The sequence below is a fragment of the Phyllostomus discolor genome, chromosome 11 (assembly GCF_004126475.2).
Source record: "Phyllostomus discolor isolate MPI-MPIP mPhyDis1 chromosome 11, mPhyDis1.pri.v3, whole genome shotgun sequence".
In the NCBI taxonomy this organism is placed as follows: domain Eukaryota; kingdom Metazoa; phylum Chordata; class Mammalia; order Chiroptera; family Phyllostomidae; genus Phyllostomus; species Phyllostomus discolor.
Window position 1 is genome coordinate 63,361,262 of NC_040913.2, and position 21,544 is coordinate 63,382,805.

The 21,544-nt window shown below is 35.7% G+C and overlaps 1 protein-coding gene across 4 annotated transcripts in view; it reads left to right on the plus strand.

The window, feature by feature from the left end:
- MYO16 (myosin XVI) overlaps positions 1-21,544 on the plus strand; it is a 595,311-nt gene that overhangs the window by 199,454 nt on the left and 374,313 nt on the right. For 2 of the 4 annotated variants that reach the window (XM_036011451.1, XM_036011450.1), the window contains exons 5-6: positions 15,045-15,153; positions 20,373-20,497. In XM_036011451.1, the coding sequence (XP_035867344.1) occupies positions 15,045-15,153; positions 20,373-20,497 (234 nt within the window). Of the gene's footprint in view, positions 1-15,044; positions 15,154-20,356; positions 20,498-21,544 lie in introns of those variants that run through there. The other 2 variants (XM_036011452.1, XM_036011453.1) reach the window with 2 other exon arrangements.

Here is a 21,544-nt window from a genome sequence, read left to right on the forward strand (position 1 = left end):
ATGTACCCAAAGTAGGAGCACCTACATATATAAAGCAAATCTTGATGAACATACAGGGAGAAATCACAGAGACACAGTCATAGTCCAGGATTTAATACCCCATTGACTTCAAGTGATATTTTTTCCAAATGGAAAAACAAAGAGACAGTGGCCTTAAACAATATACTAGATCAAAAGAATTTAATTGATATCCTCAGAGCACTTTATCCCAAACAGCAGGATATACATTCTTTTCAAGTGTATATGAAATGTTTTCTAAGATAGACCACATGTTAGGACAGAAAACAAATGTCAATAAATTTAAGAAGATTGAAATCATCAAGTATCTTCTCTGACCACAATTCTGTGAAACTAAAAATCTATCACAAGAAGAACACTGAAAAACATGCAAAGACATGGAAGGTAAATAACATGCTATTAAACAATGAATTGGTCAATGATGAGATCAAGGAAGAAATCAAAATATCCCTTAAAACAAATGAAAATGAAAATGAGAACAGAACAATCCAAAATCTGTGGGACACAGTAAAACCAAACCTAAGAGAGAAATTTATAGCATTAGCAGCCTCTCTCAAAAAAAGAAAAAAAAACACAAGAAAAATATCAAATAAATAATCTAACTTTACACTTAAAGGAACTTAAAAAAGAACAATGAGAAAAGCCCAGAGTTAATAGAAGGAAGGAATAAATGGAATAGAGTCTAAAAAAATTATATAAGAGATCAAAAGCTTATTTTTTGAAAAGAAAAAGATTGACAATTTTTTAACCAGAGTCAACAAGATAAAAAGAGAGAGAGCCTAAAAAAAATCAGAAATGAAAGAGAAGTAACTACTGATATCACAGAATTAAAAGATGTAAGAAAATATTATGAACAACTATATGCTTACAGACTGGACAACCTGGATGACATGGACAAATTCCATGATGTATTTCTTAATCCCTCTCACCTCTCCTTCTTCCCCACACATGAAATATCTGTGCAAAATTTAACTTATACCATATTTACATTTTGGTAGCCTGAATATTTATTTACACATAATTTTGGCACTTCTCCAGGTCTTAAAATTTTCTTCTACAACATGGTTTCTAATAATAAGCAGTTGTACCATATAACTATTATTAATTCATTATTTTTATTTTAGACATTTTATATAAATTTTCATTTTTTCTATTTAATAGTATTCTACATCATTTTACAGCTATGGCAATAAATATCTTATGACATAAATATTTTTACTTGTGCCATTATTTCTTTTCACTTTAGATTTTTGTCTTTCATACTCACATTTTAAAAAGTCACTTTTATAAGGTTTTTGGGAAGCCTTATAAAACTTAGCCAGTCCCTTCTCTGTAGCCATTCTCTTCAAAGTTTTCTTCTCAGATACAACCACTTTTAACTCTGTTAGATGAGTCTTCTGGTATATATATTTATTTTTTTTCCTGCTAAATAACTGGGGTTATATTGCTACCCCTGAATTTTGCATGTTCAGTCTGGAAGATGAAAATTCCATTATCTGCTCACACACTCCTAGTCCTCATTAGATACGTACACACTCCCCACCTGACATCTGCCCTTTATCATCATGTCAAACTTCTGTCACGGCAGTATGTGGAGATGTCTTTGGTATGAATGTATATTCTATTTACACCCTAGCCACTTGGAACTCTATGATCACCTTTTCTTTCTTATATATCTTTTTTTTTTGCTTGACATGATTTATCATTTAGCACAGCAGCAATATGACTCATAAATACCTACATATTCCATACTAACAATTACTGAGTTTAGAATGCTAACATAGCTGTGAAAAATGTGTTCCAATATATTTCAACTGATATAACACTTTAAGTTGTTGTATTACAATAGGTTTAAAATGGTTTATTACCATAAACATTTGCAGTCATTAAAATCTCAAAGTACACTTTTATCATAATAAGGGCTTGAATAAATAAATGGATTCCCGATATTATGACTTCCTATTTTATCTGCTAGAACTCAAAGAGAATCTAAAACCTTAAGGAAAGTCACACACTTCTAGTTTTCTTTCTCTGCTTAAACAATGGAAATCTGTGGGAACGTCTCTACTTAAGAAAAAAGACTCATGAATCTTCTCCCCCAGTTCTCTATTTTCATGATTGTGGGAAGGCAGAAGCTTACAGTCCTCTGGTTGATTAGACTCAAGTACAATAGGAGGACCTATGCCAAGATTGTGGGTCCTTCTTTCTCAGCCCCATTCACTCGTGCTTACCAAGGTTAGTCACTATCTTTCAGGTTTTGCTGGTGCACACCCTACCTGACAGCCTCTCTCCCTGACTGTGAGGTTTTAGCTGAGTTTGGGGAAAAAGAACATGATTCAACGGCTAGGGGTATGAAGATTTAAGAGTATCTTCACGAGTTCCTTTTGATGACATAAATATTTCAGAATGAGCAGGATTGCATTTGAATAATTCTTATAAAATAGCATTCCTGCTAATTGCCCAATTCAACCATTAAAACAAGGCAGGATGGAGAGAGTCAGTACCTCACAAGAACATGTGCATCTTTTATTCCAGATTGCTTTCATTTGACTTTTTGGGTCAGTATCTACTATCCTTTTACCGCAGTGATTCATTTCTTTTTTAAGTGGACTCTTATCAATTTGCTTGTCTTTTTGTAAAAACAGTTTGATTTGTTTGAAGCTTTAGCAGTTCTCTGGAGTTTGTTCTTGAAGACAAGGTCAGAATTGTGAGAAATTTTTCTTTTTACTCTCATAGAATTGGTTGTGAGCCATAGGGAACACTCTGCAATGCTGTTCTGAGTCACTGGGTAGAAGAAAGACTTTCAAAAAACTAAGTAGTAAGTTACTTGGAAATAAATGAATTGGACACATTTTTTGGAGATCTCTTTCAGCGGTACCTACAAGTTTCCACTTAATCTTTTGTAAATGTATTTTGTTACATGTGGATTGTTTTTAAGAAATAGATTTATAAAGGATTCCTTTACACATCTTAGGGCATGTTTCATTTTTTTTTCAATTCCAGTAATAACAGAGGACATTCTATTTGTTTCTTTTTGTCTGCTACAAATACTGTATTCAAAAAAATTTTAATTGTGCATGTATATTCTGGGAATGACATTTTAAAACTACAGTTTGCTTTTGTCAAACATTGCATTGTAAGAGTGAGGGGGAGAAGGGAAATAATTAAACCCAATCTACCATCTTCAATATTTCAAGGAGCTCTGGGCTGAATTTCCCTTCTCTCTTTCCTGCACTTCCATTCTGTATCATTCTTTTAAAGATTTGGATTCTTAAACTTAGCTAAACATTGTACTGGCAGAGAAGGATGGGTGAATTAATATACTACAGTTCATGATTGTCTTTTTAAATGATCCATTTTGTATGGTACTCTAAATCTTTCAGCTACAGTTGTTAGTGTAGATACAAGCTACTGCATGCCTTCTCTATGTCAAGCACTGGGCTGAGAATGAGTAGGCTTATGCTGAGGATAACTGTAATATACTTATGCACTAATAGTTGGCTCTGCTTTGCAAACTAAATAGCATAATTAGGTGGTTTGACTTTGGACACAAAACCAGTGAGCAGAAAGCCTGCACAGAGCCAGGATTTTCTCACCCCAAGCCTTTCTCTCCATCATTTCAAGGGAAGGTCCCTTCCTCTTTCTACTCTGCTTCCCATCACCTCTAACCCAAACTCTGCCTTATCTTTTTATGTCCCTATTTTGCAGTTCTCTGAGTTCTAATATTCCATTTTCCATTTTCTAATAGTTTCAAGAAACGTGCTACCTTAATGAATGCAAAACAGTGAAAAATACATTACAGTTTTGTGGACTTCTGTGAAAGAAGCCCTATTTAGATTTCCTTTTCATCTAAATTTCTTTTGTTCTTTTGAGTATGCATTTCTTGTAGGGTAGCAGCTTTTACTGTTTAGCATGAGACTTCATGAATATTTCAGCAATGAATATTATTTTATCCCAAATATAGGGTATTCTTTGATCAGATGAATTTGAAAACTTAGGGGATAATTTTCAACTGTTTTCTTTAGTGCAGGACTATGAATATGAATTAATATGGCAGTGTACCCCCAAAACTTTATAGGATATGGATACAACATAAAATGCTTTCCAATACAGTTTCTTAAAGAAATATAAATAAAATAATTTATGTAATCTATTTGATGTATATATTTGAGGGAAACATAATGAAAATCAAGTTAAATTGTGTTAACATGTATGATTTATCATACCTGAACACAGCATTTTAAATAGATTGGTTTTATAATTTTTGCTTTCTCCTGTAAAGAGTTAGTGCTAAAAAATTATAAGTACTTTTTAATGTTAATAAAAAACACAACTCCAATTTTTAAATAGACAAAGCTCTTGAAAAGATAATGTAGAAAAGAAATACAAATAAGCACAAACATGTTAAGAAATAGGGAGCTTTTCCTATAATTAAAACTGCTAACTTAAAAAAATATATAATTGTGTATCGAGGCATCACACTGAACACCTTAAACTTATACTATGGTGTATTTAAGTTATATCTCAATAGAGCTGTAAAAAGGAAAATAAATTAAAATAGTGGAGCTAAATTTTCAAACAAGACTTTGAAAGATTATAGTCATTTGTATTAGAGATTTTATATTTTATTGTATTCCCGGAATTAACAACCTCTGCCACATAGTCCAAATGTGGCCCATTGCCCATTTTTGTATGACTCATAAACTAACATTTTCCTTTTCAAAATGTTCAAAAATATCAAAACAGGAATAAAAAAAAATTGTGACCTGTGAAAATTATATGAAATTCAAATTCCAGTGTTCATATGAAATTTCAAGAAAAAAAGAAAGAAGTTCTGAAATATAAACTTATTAGTGATAAAAATATATAAATTATACAATTTAATATTCTTTTTTAAAACTTGTGTTCAAGGAGAACAAGTAAGTAATAAATAGTTCTCTAAAGAGCTATTAAGATACCACTTGTGTTACAACTATATAACTGTAACTGGCAGCGTGTGTAATGATTTTTTTTAAAAAGAAGCCTTTTGTCCACTGTATTCAGCAATGTATTCTTTCATACCAAGAAATGTATCCTCCTAAGAAATGCAAGTGCACTGTATTTAATCATTTGAATTTGGGATATTGCTTAAGTCTACAAGTTAAATAAACCTAGAAGGGTCTGCTAATCATCCTCACCTGTCTTTTCATTCTATGAAAGCTATAGAGCAGTGTTTGAACACACTTAAGTTTAATTTGAACCAATCAGGATTTTTGGGAACACTTTTCAACTGAGAATATAATATCTAAATACAAACTCTTGTCAGTATGCAACAATTGCATGTGGTTACATGTAGAGTTAATAAAATGTGTTATTTTTGGAAGATATTTGATAGTATCTAAAATAAAATACGATAAAAATGAATGACATGTTTGAGTAAAGACTTTAATATTTTTAATAATTTATTCATTCATTCACTTACAGTTATTTCCTGAGCAATATAAAATAGTAGAAGGTGTAACAGATTAGAGTGTAGCAGTAACAAAGAAGTTTTTCTCATATAAAACCTGTGGGGGATACTGTTAATACATAAATATGTGTTTTTATTATATTTGGTCATAATTAAAACTGAGAAAGTTAGAACAGAGTTAGGTAATATAAAGTGATGAATTGGTGGAAATGAAGACTTTTAGATAAGTGATTCTAGGAAGAAAGTTGTAAAGAAATAGCCATTTCAAAACTGACAGTAACCAGAGTGAGAGGTAATGTGGGGAAAAGGGGGAGGGTCATCAAGAAACTTGTATAAAGTACACATGGACAAATACAAAGGGGGGTAGGATCAAGGGTGGGAGGTGGGGGTGGGTGCGGATGGGTGGATTGGGGGGAAGTCATGGGGAGAGGAATGGAGACAACTATACTTGAACAATAAAAAAAAATAAAGAAAAAAAAGAAATAGCCATTTCAAGATGCTGCAGGGGGTAAAATTCCATACAGTTGGGAATTAGACATGTGTGAGGGGCACTAGGAAGGTCTGTGTGGGGAGACACCAGCGGAAGTGGTGGGTGGTCAGAAGCAGCAGTGCAGATGACGTGGGGAAGACATGAGGAACAAGTGCTGGTGAGGCTGTGGAGAAAAGGGAACTCTACTGCACTGTTGGTGGGGATGCAGATTGGTGCAGCCACTGTGGAAAGTAGTGTGGCATGTCCTCAAAAAAACTAAAAATGTAACTGCTTTTTGGCCCAGCAATTCCACTGCTGGGATTATACCCTAAGAATCCTGAAACACCAATTCAAAAGAACCTATACGCTCCTATGTTCACAGCAGTGTTATTTACGATAGCCAAGGACTAGAAACAGCCTAAGTGCCCATCAGTAAATGAGTAGATCAAAAAACTGGTACATTTACACAATGGAATACTACATGGCAGAAGGAGCTCCTAACTTTCATGACAGTGTGGATGGAACTGAGCATTATGCTAAGTGAAATAAGCCAGGTGGTGAAAGAGAAATACCATATGATCTCACCTATAAGAGGAACCTAATCAACAAAACAAACAAGTAAAATAGAAAGAGAGATATGGAAACAAAGAAAAAACTGACAGAGAACAGAAGGGAAGGGGCGGAGAAGGGGGGTAATGGGGAAGGGTATAGTAAAGTAACATGTATAAATGACCCATGGACATGGACAATGGGGTAGGGATTGACTATGGGAGGGGAGAAGGGGGTGGGTGGGGCAGGGGAGGGCAATGGGGAAAAAAACGGGGACAACTGTAATGGAACAACAGTAAAACTAAAAAAAAAAAATCTTCCAGCACACTGGCTGGAAATTGCTGCTCTAGGGTCACCAGAAGAAATACTGCCTTACCAACACTTTGATATTAGCCCAGAAAGACCCGTTTTGGACTTCTGACTTCAAAAATTATAAGGCAACAAATTAGCATAGTTTTAAGCCATAAATTCTTGGTAATTTGTTACAGTAGCAATAGTGAACATACAGTAGGCATGGAGCCTCAGGCATGATGGGGAGAAAAGAGAAGAAGAACACTTAGGTTTAGGCTTTACATGTATCAAAGAGATTAGTCATCATTCAGATTTCAATTCGTGTCCCTTTTCTGGATCACTCTGCTGTAAGACACTGAGAACTAGCATGTAATTCTAATGATATACTTATTCTATAAAACACATATATTATGTTGCTTATTGTATGCTGAAAGTGTTTAATAAATGTTAAAATCTTTAAAAAAAGAGTTGAGGCAATTTCTGGCCTGCCAGTACAGTTCCCTATTCCTTAAAATAAAATTTTGCAAAATGCCAATCACACATTTTCTCACTTAAAATGATTCCTTGTATGTTATATTTTAGTTTGGGATAACTTTCACTATTCCTTGTTGTGCATAAAACCAAAATTTTCTACAAAAGATGAGAAAACATTTACAATTCAAAAACACAAAACAGACACTCATATTATTTTTCTATTTTTCCTAACTAGTTAGAAGCCAACATTTTTATATTTAAATGGAATATTTTGTGACAAAATACTTGAGCACTATGTAGATATTTTATTCTTCAGTAGACATTTGCTTTAGTTTTAGCATCCTCTGATACCTCTCATTTGAATCAATTATTACTATAATGAATGGTAACTTCTAATTTTATCACTTTCCACATTTATTAGTTGCTATTATATTATAAGGATAAGCTTTTTCTTCTCCTGTATATTCAGGTATTCATTTGTCTATTGACATCAGCATGAACTCTCCTGGATTCTTAGCTGCAGATTTGCATTGCAAAACAAACAATTCATCTTAACCAGGTGATGAAAGTTATGGGACCAAGGGATAGCCTGTGTCTTCTCATTTGATAACATTGCAAAGAATATGCCATCCCCCTCTGTGCTATTCCTGTTAAAAGTCTTATTGTAAGAACACATCAGAGAAGATCTTTAAACAATACAAAGAACTGCTCCAAATTGTAGGAGATTAAAAAAGAAATGGCAACTACATGCACTGAGTGACCTTGGATTATACCCTGAGTCAGGGGAAAATAGTTATCAAGGATATAATTGGAAAAATTAATGATATTTGAATATGGACTGTAATTTAGATAATAGCATTTATTAATGTTAAATTTTTCTGATTTTCATTACTTTTGTACAGGAGGGTATCCTTGTGCTTATGAAATACATACCAAAATATTTAGGGGTAATGGGACAGGGTATCTGTCACTCAATTGTAAATGATTCAAGAAAAATAAAAGAGAGAAAAAAGGAGGGGGGGAGTGAGAGAAAAGCATAAAGGGTAGAGTATTAAGAACATTAGTTTTCTAGGGTTGCCATAATAAGAGTACTACAAACTGAATGGCTTGAAACAACAGAAATTTGTTGTCTCACAATTCTGGAGGTCAGGTTCGAATTCTGTTTTGAACCTGTTCGAATTCAGCTCAAGATCAAGGTGTCAGTAGGGCCACACTCTCTCTGAAACTTTAACGAGAGGACCCTTCCTCCTCTCTTCCAGCTCCCGGTGGCTCCAGGCTCTTCCTGGTTTGTTGCAGCATCACTCTAATCTGCAGCCATCTCCAAGGGCCCATCATCCCTCTGTATCTGAAAAATTATATAGTGGATACCTACGTCAGTAGAATGAAGATTGAGATGTACAAAGAACTTTTTTAAAAAATTATATTTAAGAATATCAGATCTTGGGAAAGAAAAAAATAATAATATTTTAGAACACAGGACACCATCATACTGGTTGTTCAACATGGCATGCTCTTAGCTAATTATATCTACAAAGATTTTGTTCCCAAACAAAGTCATGCTCACAGGTACTGGGGGTTAGGACTTCAACATTTCTTTCTGAGGGATGCAGTTCAGCTCAAACATGTATACAGGAATTCTTTTTACTACTCCTGAAACTTTGAGTAAACCTGAAATTATATCAAAATAAAAAAGTACCTAAAAGTATTAGTGTATAAAACATGGTGTTTACTAAAATTCTATTAGGTAGCTCTAGTGAAAATTTTATTATTAATGTGTTAGAGAATTACTAAAACAATTGATAAGTATAGTCATTGACACTAAATTGTCACATAAAGTAAAATAATATTTAATGTTCATATGTCACCTGATAGGCAGTAAATTAGATTCCTGTTTGTGAGAAATGATATATTTGAATTCCATTTTCAATAGTCCAGAAACAGTTTAAGACAAATTGGAAGTTGGGTGGACTCCCAGTTTGGATAATTAGGAAGAAAATGTGATTAGGGCTCCCAGTAGGAACTAAACAGTTCTCAATTACAGAAAACATTTGAGAAGTTTCTGTTGAATTTGCGTATATAACATTGATCACTTTCATTTCCCTAATGAAAACCAATCACTATGTGATTGGTTGATTTTCCTGAAGCCAAGCTGAAGAACTTGCCTCAGAGTCTATATTGAACAAAACAGTTTTTTTGTTGTTGAGCTGTTCTTACTAATGTAGTTTTACTTAATTTGGAATTTCTTCTTTCATTTAGACAAAGTATTAATTGCCATTGTCAGTATAAGGAATTTGACATCTGGTGATTAAGTGTAGGAATGTAAAACCAGGAAGACATTATACCGTTCCCCCCTCCTGAGGGCTTAGAGCATCAAATATAAATGAGTTTTCTTCAATCATGAAAAAAGTATCTTGTATCTGCTCTCATTCTCAATATCCTTTTATACCCTCATTCCTAATTCATGTTTTTACAAAAGGATAGCATTCAGTAATTTTAAAATATTACTTAAGATTGAGAAAATGTGTAGTGATTGCTGAAGTTATTATTCCATAAAATAACTGCAGGCTTGGATAGTCTTTGTTCTATATTTGAAAAGCTAGTCTAAAATCCTCAACTTGTCCTGTTTCTCATCCCCAGAAATAACACAGCTGAATACACAATCAAATGCACAAACCAGCCCATGAGAAAATTAAAGTTAGTTTACCATTGGAATCCTCATTCTGAGCCATGTCTCCAAGGAAACAATATAATTAACACATACACCAGTTCAGGGACACTTTTCTCTGGCTTTTATATTCATAGCTGGGAAGTCATCTAGTGAACACTTACATATGGAATATAATTTGAAGTGTTAAAAGAACATATTTAAAAAGATATTAAGATAGTTGTGTCTTGAAGAGAAAAATAGTAATTTAAAACAGGTTTCAAATTCTTACATTAAAAATGTACAATATCAAGAGTAATATTTTTATTGGATTGAATTATTTGTTAGCTTTCACTTTGCAAAATTGGGAAAATTCATTTTATGTTCCTCAGTGGTTCAAAGTATCTTTTTTAAAAAAATAAGTACTAATACAATGCCTTATATACCACTAATTCCCAACCCCGTGGGCCATTTCCCTTGCTGCATGCTAGAAGTGAGACCACCCTGATCATATTAAGAGAAGTCTTTTGACATTTTGAGGAAACCTTCTGCTTTGAAAGTCATCAGTGCCTTATTTCCAGTGGGATCCATTAACAACTATAATTGCACATTAACTTCTAAGTTAGTCAGCTTTAGAATAATAATCAGCCATGAATCTTTTCAATGGTATTTTTTTAAATAGATGTACAATTTCAGAATTTTAATTCAGGAAATACAACTTCTCCAGGGATCCTTACAGGAGTGTTCAACCTTTTGGCATCTCTGGGCTACACTGGAAGAAGAGTTACCTTGGGCCATGTATTCAATACACTGTGACAAGTAATCACAAAAAAAAACTCATAATATTTTAGGTAAATTTACAATTTTGTGTTGGGCTGCATCCATAGCCACCCAGGGACAAATGTGACCTGCAGGATGTGGGCTGCACACCCCTGCTTTAGGACCTATGTTGTTATTGCACATGTCTTATCTGGTCTATGGACAGATGGTCTGGGTGGTGGGACAGAACACCAGACAACCACAGGTGGGGCACTCTAGCCCACAAAGAAAACAAAAATGAAGGGATGTAGGCAAGGAGAATTGAGAGGTGGGGGTGGGGAGTCAGTCTTTTGTAAATGTCATTGTGGGGCTAAAAAATAATTTTTCTTCTAAGTTCTTGTAGCTTGGCTAATAATCAAACTAACAGAGACAGGTTAATAGGAGAAAATGCCCAAAGTGTATTATATGAGTGTAGATTCAGGGGCAGGGCATAAGAATAGAGACCCAAAGAATAATTGGGCAGTTGAGGTTTACAAGGTTTGTCCAGAAAGTATACAGCCACACACTATGAAAAATAAAGAAATTTATTGAAAAAGATATAAGATACAAGAAACATTGTACATAGGACAATGATGCCTCAGTCTCCTTCAAAGTAGGCACCTTGGGCACACAGTTTTTTCAGTCGCCATTAGCTGCCCATTAATATTTTCCTGAATCTCATCAATGGTCTGAAATCTCTTCCCTTTCAAAGGTGATTTTAGTTTTGGGAAAAGACAGAAGTCATAGGGTACCCAAACTGGGTGGTAGTGGGGCTGAGTCACCTGGGTGATTTGAGGCTCTGTCAAAAACCTCTGCATGAGATGTGAAGCATGAAAGGGTGCACCCTTAGATGTGGCCTTCTGAATCATCTGAATAGTTTCCTCAGAAAAATGTTCAAGCTTAATGCAAAATTTGATGCAGATTCATTGCTGTACTTACTCAGTCATTTTGAATGTGATGGCCACACAGTACACATGCTCACTCAACATTATCTACTGCCCCCACTGACTAGTACAGTGAAGTTGTCATTGTTCACATGTGTGCATTCCAGTCCACGCTCCTTGACTGCCAGGTTATATCAGTGTTGCACATACTATTGACATTATATTAACAATTGCTGGAATTTTTCTGGACATGCCTTCTTAGATGCCATTCTGAAACTAAGGAGAAAGTGGGAATTGTGGTTTGGGACTTCAAAGGGTAGGAAGGCAATTCACAGGGAGATAAAAAGCAAATGTTTGGTAAGTAAATGTTTTCTGGGCCATGTTTAACAATGGGATGGAGAGAGAACTTTCTACAAATGGACTTTGTCAGGTTCCTCTCTGCCTATCACACACTAGTTTATGTTAAACTGTAGTTATCTTGAGGTTGTCTTCCTTTTTGGAGAAGGTCCTCTATTTAAATTTCTTTGGGAGGTTAAGAGGGAAAGTGAAAGGTTTTTCCTGAGTCTTTTGTTTCTCCATAACTATCTTAAGAAAAATATCTCCAAAGGAGTATTTTGGGGTGGCAACTCTGCTTCCCTTCATTATCCATATGGAAAGACTGAAGGCAGAAAACATAACTATGCATATAGTGACAGTACAATATTATCTACACACCCTTGAAAATAAAGGTTAGAAAATTTAGTTATAAATTATTATGAAAATTATAATTCTTTCCTTCAATTTTTAATAATTAGTATAATTCAGTGGCTCCTTATTTTCATTTTAATAAGTCTTTGTTAGCACTGAAATGTCCCAGGCACTGTAATAAGTGTTGGGAATATAAAGAGGAATAAGATGTGATCTGTGATTAGCAAATTCTGACATATCTACATAAGGAATAATATCTTGTAATTAAGGAGCACAGACCAGTGAGTGATTAACAGAATGAAATTCTGATGAACAAACCCAGCAGAAATATTCAGCACCATGTTTCACTTTCAGACTTGCTTTGAAAGTTTCATTACTTCTGAAAGCATAGTATGGAATTTCCTCAGAAAACTAAAAATGGAACTGCCCTTTGATCTGGCTGGAATTATATCCTAAGAACCCTGAAACACCAATCCATAGGAACCTATGCACAGCAATGTTCATAGCAGCACAATTTATAATAGCCAAGTGCTTGAAGCAATTGAAGTGCCCATCAGTAAATGAATGGATCAAAAAACTATGGTACATTTATATGATGGAATACTGCACAGCAGAAAGAAAGAAGGAGCTCCTACCCTTTGGGACAGCATGCATGGAACTGGAGAGTATTATGCTAAGTGAAATAAGCCAAGTGGTGAAAGACAAATACTATAAGATCTCACTTTTAAGTGGAACCTAGTCAACAAAACAAATAAGCAAGTGAAATATAACCAGAGACACTGAAATTAAGAACAATCTGACAGTAACCAGAGGGGAGGTGGGAAGGGATAGTAGGGAGAAAGGGTGGAGGGTTTTCAGGAACAACTTAAAGAATGCATGAACAAAACCAAGAGGGGATTAAATTGGGGGAGGGGGGGAGGGATGGCTGGGGTCAGGGAGAGTGGTGGGGGGAAAATGCAGACAATTGTACTTGAACAACAATAAAATATTTTTTTAAAGAAATATTCTCTCCAAGTGCACTGAATTAGCTCTCCTATCTATTTTTGTTGTGATTGAAAATATATGACTCTAAGTTATCATCACTGTTTTGTTCCCAGATATGTGCTATAGATAACATTCTATCTGAAACACATCCATGTTGGGAAAAAGAATAATTCCATTATCTCCTACCTATTAGTATTGAAATTGGTATCAATACCCTATAGGTCTGTGTCTTAATTTATTCTTTAGTAATTGATAATTGGGTAGGTATGCAAAATCTTATTTTCATAGTTGGAGACTAGAAGAAAGGAATTATTAGCTAGGTCTTTAGGATCTTAAAATTGCTTGCTTTCCTTAGGTAAATGAAAATCTGAAATATATAACTTGCTCTGTTCAAATAAAGGAGTATCTGTGTGTAGTTATAGAAAAATATAATGAGGTAAATTCTAGATCAGGGTCCCCAAACTCTGGGCCAAAGACTGGTACCGGTCTGGGTCTGCTAGGAGCCAGGCCACACAGCAGGAGGTGAGTTTGAATGTAATAAGCTTGAATCACCCCGAAACCATTCCCCGCACCCTCCCATCCATGGAAAATTTGTCTTGCACGAAACCAGTCCCTGGTGCAAAAAAGGTTGGGTACTGCTGCTGTAGAGGGTGAGGTTAGCAACACTGCTTCTCTGGAGGGAAAATATTAAGACATGGAACATCATACCACTTTGACCTACTTTTTTGTTTTGTTTTTACAATATATTTAGAACAATCCTTGGAAAGCCTAAGGTATAGGATATTTATACACAGACAGGCATATAATTTACACACACACAAATGGCAACTCCCACACTTTAACATTAAGTTATGACTGCGACATACATTTTATGTAAATTTATGAATTTGGATATTCTGTGAACTATATTTACATTGTAATACAGATACCTATTAGTAAAAAGAATAGGAGGAAACTCCCATTTGGCCTGAGTTTGATAGCATGTTATTGGTAGGAATATGCGAAATCTTGGACACTGGGAACACATTCATGTCATGCCCTTGGAGAAGAGATATAAACCATGACTGATAAATTTTATGGAGCTCATTAAAGAATGTAGAGCAATGACAACTATTTACATGATCAGTATTTTTTTTTTAGAGCAAAAGCACATCTATCATATTTAAGCTGAGATGGGCAAAAGGTAGAGCAGGTGTAGGCACTTGATGGAGGGCCCTTTGAAGCTAAAACCTAACAGCCAGATTTGATAAACTCCACTTATTAATGCCTACAGATAATGCTTTTCCTTTGAAAAGTTTCTGGAAAAAACAAAACACAACCAGGTATTATTAAAATATGGTGTGAGAACAATTCTCAGATGGGTGTCTATGGAGAGCAAGGAGATTAAAGATTTTGTAGAATGGCTTGAGAAAGATCAGCCAAAGTTCATGAAAGAGTTTGCCATTTGGACTCTTTGAAGGCATTGGGGCTCCTCTGTTGTGTGAAAAACAAGGCAGGCTGTGTAGGTGCAGCCAGCACACTGGTGTGGGTGGTTCAATAGCCATGGATTGGGTTTTTGGGGTTTCATTAGAGGGATGAAGGGGTCTTGCAAGAGTCAGTTGAACTTTTTTAGTCTGTCAAAGTTTCTCACAAAGTATTTCATATATTTGTCTTTAAATAATTCCAGTTCTCTGTAGGATTGTAGCTAATGTATACTTTTTGTGTATCTGGTTTCTGACTAGGATAGAAATGAAAAGAGTGATCCGCTTTCTCTGTTAACCATATACATGTGTTACATTTGTTCTGTTTCACTTACAGGCAGGAGCCAACGTGCTTCTCCAGGATGTTAATGGAAATATCCCATTGGATTATGCCGTAGAAGGGACAGAATCAAGCTCTATCCTATTGACTTATCTGGATGAAAATGGTAGGCTGAGCTTTGAAAAACTATAGAAAGATAGTAGGTGAATAGGTTGGTAGACTTAATTGTTATTTATTTTTCAGGTCTGCTTACATGATTTCCTGTTGATGTACTTTCCCTAGACTATATAAAATAAGTTATGTTTCTACACTGCATTTTACTCTCCTACCGCAATGCATTGTTGATTTAGTCAATGCGCTTTTGCACGCCAGCAAAATTCTAGAGGCCAACAATGAAGGAACATTTTAACAAGCATTTAAAGTCCATAATTAGTGGAACTAGGCATGCAATTATGATCTGTCCTCCACTGGGAGGAGAAGGGAAGTGAACCAGCACAATTGAATTTCAAGTTAATGAGAGCAAGGTCATCTGAAGTGTATTCTCTTAGCAGCCATGGTCCACTTAAGAATTACAACATGCTGGTAACTGAAGGCTTAAGTCAGGGCAGTTAGCACTGGAACCCCAGCATCCACTCTTGGTGATGTTTGGAAACAGAATCATTGTCAGAAAAATGTCCCATGATCATGGTGCTGGCCTGAAAAGATAAGACTGAGGCCCCAGATGTATTCAGTGACAAAGAATATTTAATTGCTCAGATCCAGGGTATAATTTCATAAGTTCAATGTTGGTAAAATAAGAGGTGCTTGAAATCTTTTTTTTAGTGATTTAACATAAATTCTGTATTTCTTGAGTCCCTTGATATTTTTGAACATCTTGGATTGTTACAGGTTACAGTCAGCTAGAGATAACAGCACCCCTCTCAGATGAGCCTTTCAAATGCACCAATCACCCTATCCACCCTGCACTTTCAACTTTCACATTCATGCAGTGTGGACTGCAGTGCCCGGAGCATTTGGTATTGTTATGTTTTGTTTCTGTTTTATTTATTCTATTACAGTTGTCCCAATTTTTCCCCCTTTGCCCTCCTCTGCCCAGCTCACTGCTTGACCCACAGTTATTCTTGAGCTCAATATGGTACTAAAATAAAGAGACATACCCTTTTCTTCCTTTCTGATATTTAGCTATAAATAACAATGATGAAATTTCTATCCCTTCAGATATGAGCTTTTGTCAGAGAAAAAGTTTAAAACTTTTCAGGACCTAGCCATGCTTGTGACTCTATTCTTCTTGCCTCTAAGAAAAGCCCGACATCTGCCTCTTTTGTTCCCTGTGCTCTTCGCCTCCTCCAGATGGCTTGAATCAAAAGATTTATTCTGAGAATGGCTTAGAATAATAATAATAATTAGTACTCAGCAGCCATGAGTTCTTAAAAAATAGTCTCATTAATTCTGAGAGCAAGGTATTACTGTTATTTTCATTAGAGCAAATGTGAGCTGATTTGTGCTATTGAAGGTCACTTAGTCATGGCTTGGGTGACAGAAGTGAATCGGGGTGCAGGCTGTGTGGTGTAGTGAGTCATTCCCTCAGTTCATATACCCACTTTTACCTAGGGGATCACCTGCATTCTTCACATCTTGTCAACTCTGACTTGGGCACTGATTACTTCTAAATGGAATGAGCTGAACATTATGCATATTCCACTGCTGGAAAGTTTATTATTTGCACACCTGCAAAACTTGACCTATAGTCATATAGTTCTGAATTGGCATGAACTTGATTGTCATTTATTTAGCTGTGCCAGTTCTATTTGATGTTTTCTGGCTCTTCTTACTGTTCTGATTTTTGAATAGCCATTGTGATAAATGTTTTTCTCCAGAAACTAGAATTAACTGTCTTTATTTACAAAAGAATTAACATTACTTACAAACCTTTCCAACTCATTAAAGGATTTTGTTTGGTAAGGATTTTAGTGTTTGCAAAAGCAGTATTATCTATCCTATATAAATAAAAATAAGTGCATTTCCTCTGAGAAGTTGCTTTATAAAATGATTAAGGAAAAAAATGACCAGAAGGCACTGATTCTGAATAGTTAGAAGAAAATATGTCATGGTGATGGCTGTCACAGTCAGTTTGTAAAGTACATGTTTGCTGGAACAAATTTAATATAATACCTCTTAAATTTTTAATTCTGTTTTCCATTTGTCACTGCTGTTGCACTGACCTCTGCCTTCCCATCCATCTGCCCCTCTCTCACCTCATTTACAATCTGGTTCCATTTCTGACAGTGTCCCTCACACTAATCTGTATTGGTTGCCACAAATCCAGTAAATACTGCCTAATTCAATATATTCTCCACTTGTTGGTGCACTCTTAGAATTCTCTGCTGTGACAGTGAGGGCCAATGTCCTTAGAAATTTCTAATATTACAAGATGAAATTTTTATTGTTATTTAGCACCCAATGCTTCAGCACAACCTTCTTTTAACTAGGCAGCTGCAATCCTTGAATTTTCACTCTGCATCATACAGTTTCAAATCAGAGTACTTATCATGCTGTCGCATCAGGACACATGTGGCAGGAGGCAGTCGAGGTCGTGAGCAAGTTGATTACATGGAAAATCACTGGTCACAAGTTCTAATTGTACTGTCACCACCGACACACACTGTACACCTGGGCACAGCAATTAACCTTGGCTCACCGCCTAAGCTATCCAGGCTAGAAAATAAGACAACCAAGGAGGATTGAGCATTTGATGCATATTAGATCTCCAGTGCAAGGCAAACCAGCTGGTGTTCAAGGAAATCAATTGATTATAAAATGAGCCAGCATGAAGTGAAAGCAGTGCAGGGAGAGATCAAGGTGGTCCAGGACAGATAGGTGCTCACCATGGGCAGGCTGGGGGAATTATATTTAAGACCCTGAAACCAGAAACACTGAAATAAAGAACAACCTGACAGTAACCAGAGAGGAGATGGGAGAGGGCTAATAGGGAATAATAGAGAGTGCCATCAAGGAACATGTATCAAGGACACATGGACAAAGTCAAAGGGGATGAGTTCAAGAGTGGGAAGCAGGGATGGGTTAGGCATGGGAAGGTGTGGTGGGGTGAAAATGGAGACAACTGTACTTGAACAACAATAAAAAGTAATAATAAAGCATAATACACTGAAAAAAGTGACCCTGAAAAATAAATTAAGAAAATAAACTTTGCTCAACATATATCATTGTACACTTCTCTTTCTACTTCATTTCAAATCTATTCTTTTGGGAAAAGTCTCTCACATTTATTCTCCTGAGTTCCTAATCTTCTATACTCAGCCCACTGTCCCCGCTGATCCACTGGAGAGGTCTCTGCCATCTTTGGGTTGCCCCCCTTGGTTCTCTGTCCAGTGATCACTTTTCTGTTCTCTATTACCTCACCTTTCTGTGACAGCTGATGACTTTGATCACACTCTGTTATAGAAAACTCTCTCACCTGCAGAGATCTTTTCAGAGTTCTCCCCTTCTCTTTGAGCTTCTACTTAGTTTTCTGTGGATGTGCCACTTGCATATCCAAACACCAAAATGTTGGTGGTTCCCAGGGCTTTGCTTTAAATATCTTCTTTTATCACTACAAACTATTTTGGCGTATCTCTCCCTCTTCCATGTGTTGTTACCACCTGCATGTTTTTAAGAATATTCTTGTACCTTAGATATCCTTAAAGACCTTCAGGCTTATGCGTGCAATTTTAAGTATCTTGACTTGAATGTCAAATAATTTGAAATAACATGTCTAATATGGAACTTATTGTTGTCATTCTATATACTCTATATGTGTTCCTTTAAAGCCAGGAACCCAGCTATCTGAACACGGCTTTTGTTCTCCTAAATCTCTCATATCTAATTTTCACCAAACTTGAAAGATTCTGCCTTCTTGATATCTCACTAATATGTCCATATCACTCACCAATTATGCTGTTACTACCTCAGTTAAAACTCTGGTCTTTCTATTTTGGAACATTCTCAGAAACTGGTCTTCTCACCTTCAGTCCTTGATGTTTATTCTTCAGGGGACTCCCAAATTAATCAGTCCATAAATGACCTTGTGTATTTCTTCCGCTTAATAAGGTTAATTCAAAATGCTGTCTTTTTACCATCCTCGTTAGGGTCACCCAGCATTAGGGAGACAGTGCACCCTGTTTGCCTAGGACAGTCAGACATTAAGCCTGTGATCAGGGTTGGAAGGAAGAGCTTAGGAAGAGGGTTACAGCACCCTTTTGGCTTGAATATGTTTATTTATCTTTATTTCTTTTATAGAGTTGTATCTTGTTTTATACTTTACTAATTTTTTTAGAGAGGGAATGGAAGGAGAAGAGAGGAAGAGAAACATCAATGTGTAGTTGCTTCTCACATGACCCCCACAAGGGACCTGCAACCCAAGCATGTGCCGTGACTGGGAATCGAACTGGCAACCCTTTGGTTGGCAGGCCAGCACTCAAATCACTGAGCCAAACCAGCCAGGGCTATTTCTCTTTATTTTCCATTTGGCAGCTCAACTCTTTTTCTTCCTACAAGTCTTGGCTATCTTAGGAACCTTACTATGAAGACAAAAAATGGTATTAGGTCACTTTCAAGAGATTATTAGAGAATTCTATGCTAAAATCAATGGATGGTCGTTTTGTAATCAGCATAATGATAAAATTACCTATAATAGCAGGGTAATTACCCCCTATACTGCCTGGATAACAGAGTAAAGAAAAAGTTGAATTGTTACAAAAACAATATTATCTTAGGAGAGACAGTTAAGGAAAGGTAAGGTTCTGATTAACTTGATGTGTTAATGTAATTTCAGTTTGGCACAGGCATGTGCCCTTGCTGCACCAGACAGAGATTCAGAGACCAAACATTACATAGATATTGTCAAATGTGATCAGGTAATAAGAATTAGTATCACATGTACAATATATTAAACAACAGACTTTATTCAGATTCAATTTTTTCACAAAAGTCTTTTTTTTTCTTTTTTCCCATGATACTACATCACTTTTAGCGGCAACTATTTTGGTGAGAAAAAATCACAGAGAATGAACACTGTATAACTTTAAAATACTCTGGGGTGTGTGTGTTGATTTATACTAAAGTATATATCCATTGAGAACATGCCAATTATAAGGTATTCTATCACAAATTGAGGATATAAAAAGAGGAAAATTATTTAAGACTACACTCTAGCTGGAAATACAGTGCTTCAAAGAGAAGTAATTATAGTGCTTTCAGTGAGAATTCAAAGTGGAGGACAAGCTTCAAATATGAACAGGTTGAATGAATATAAGGTGAAACTTAGTTTTCATTTCAGAAGCTGAGAAGCATCTCTGCATTCTGTTTGAAAGGCTCTTTTTGCCCTAGGAGTGGATCTGACCTCACTGCACCAGATGAAGCTTCAGAGACCCATGAGTATGTTAACAGATGTCAAACACTTCCTATCATGTGGAGGAAATGTTAATGAGAAAAATGATGAAGGAGTAACACTGGTAAGTTAATATACTTGACTCAGAAATATTGCTTAAATGAAGAATTTTAACTTTATTTCTAAAACATAGAAATTGATATAATTAACTTTTATTTTTTAACATATTTTGTACATTATGCTATTACAGTTGTCCAATTTTTTCTCCCCTTTATTCTCCTCCACCCTGTACCCACCTTCCCACCATCATTCCCCCACCTTAGTTCATGTCCATGGGTCATACATTTATAAGTTCTATGGCCTCTCCATTTCCCATACTGTTCTTAACCTCCCCCTGTCCATTTTTTGCTTGCCAATTATGCTTGATCCCCTACTCTCCCTGTAGCTTTTCCCCTACTCTCCTCCATACTCCTTCCCACTGATGACCCACCAGGTAATCTTTATTTCTGTGAATCTGTTCCTGTTCTAGTTGTTCGCTTAGTTCATTTTTGTTTTTTTTTAGGTTAAGTTATTGATAGTTGTGAGTTTGTTGTCATTTTACTGTTCATATTTTTTATCTTCTTTTTCTTAGATAAGTACCCTTAATGTTTCATATAATAAGGTCTTGATGATGATGAACCCCTTTAACTTGACCTTATCTGAGAAGCACTTTTATCTGCTCTTCCATTCTAAATGCTAGCTTTGCTGGATAGAGTAATCTTGGATGTAGGTCTTTGCCTTTCCTGACTTGGTGTACTTCTTTCCAGCCCCTTCTTGCCTGTAAGGTTTCTTTTGAGAAATCAGCTGATAGTCTTATAGAAACTCCTTTGTAGGTAACTGTCTCCTTTTCTCTTGCTGCTTTTAACATTTTCTCCTTCTCTTTAATCTTGGGTAATGTAATTATGATGTGCCTTGGTGTGTGCTTCCTTGGATTCAACATTTTTGGGACTCTGAGATTCCTGGACTTTCTAGAAGTCTATTTTCTTTTCCAGATTAGAGAAGTTCTCCTTCATTATGTTTTCAAATAAGTTTTAAATGTCTTGCTCTTCCTCTTCTTCTGGAACTCCTATGATTTGGTTGTTGGAATGTTTAAAGTTGTCCCAGAACTTCCTAAGCCTCTCTTCATTTTTTT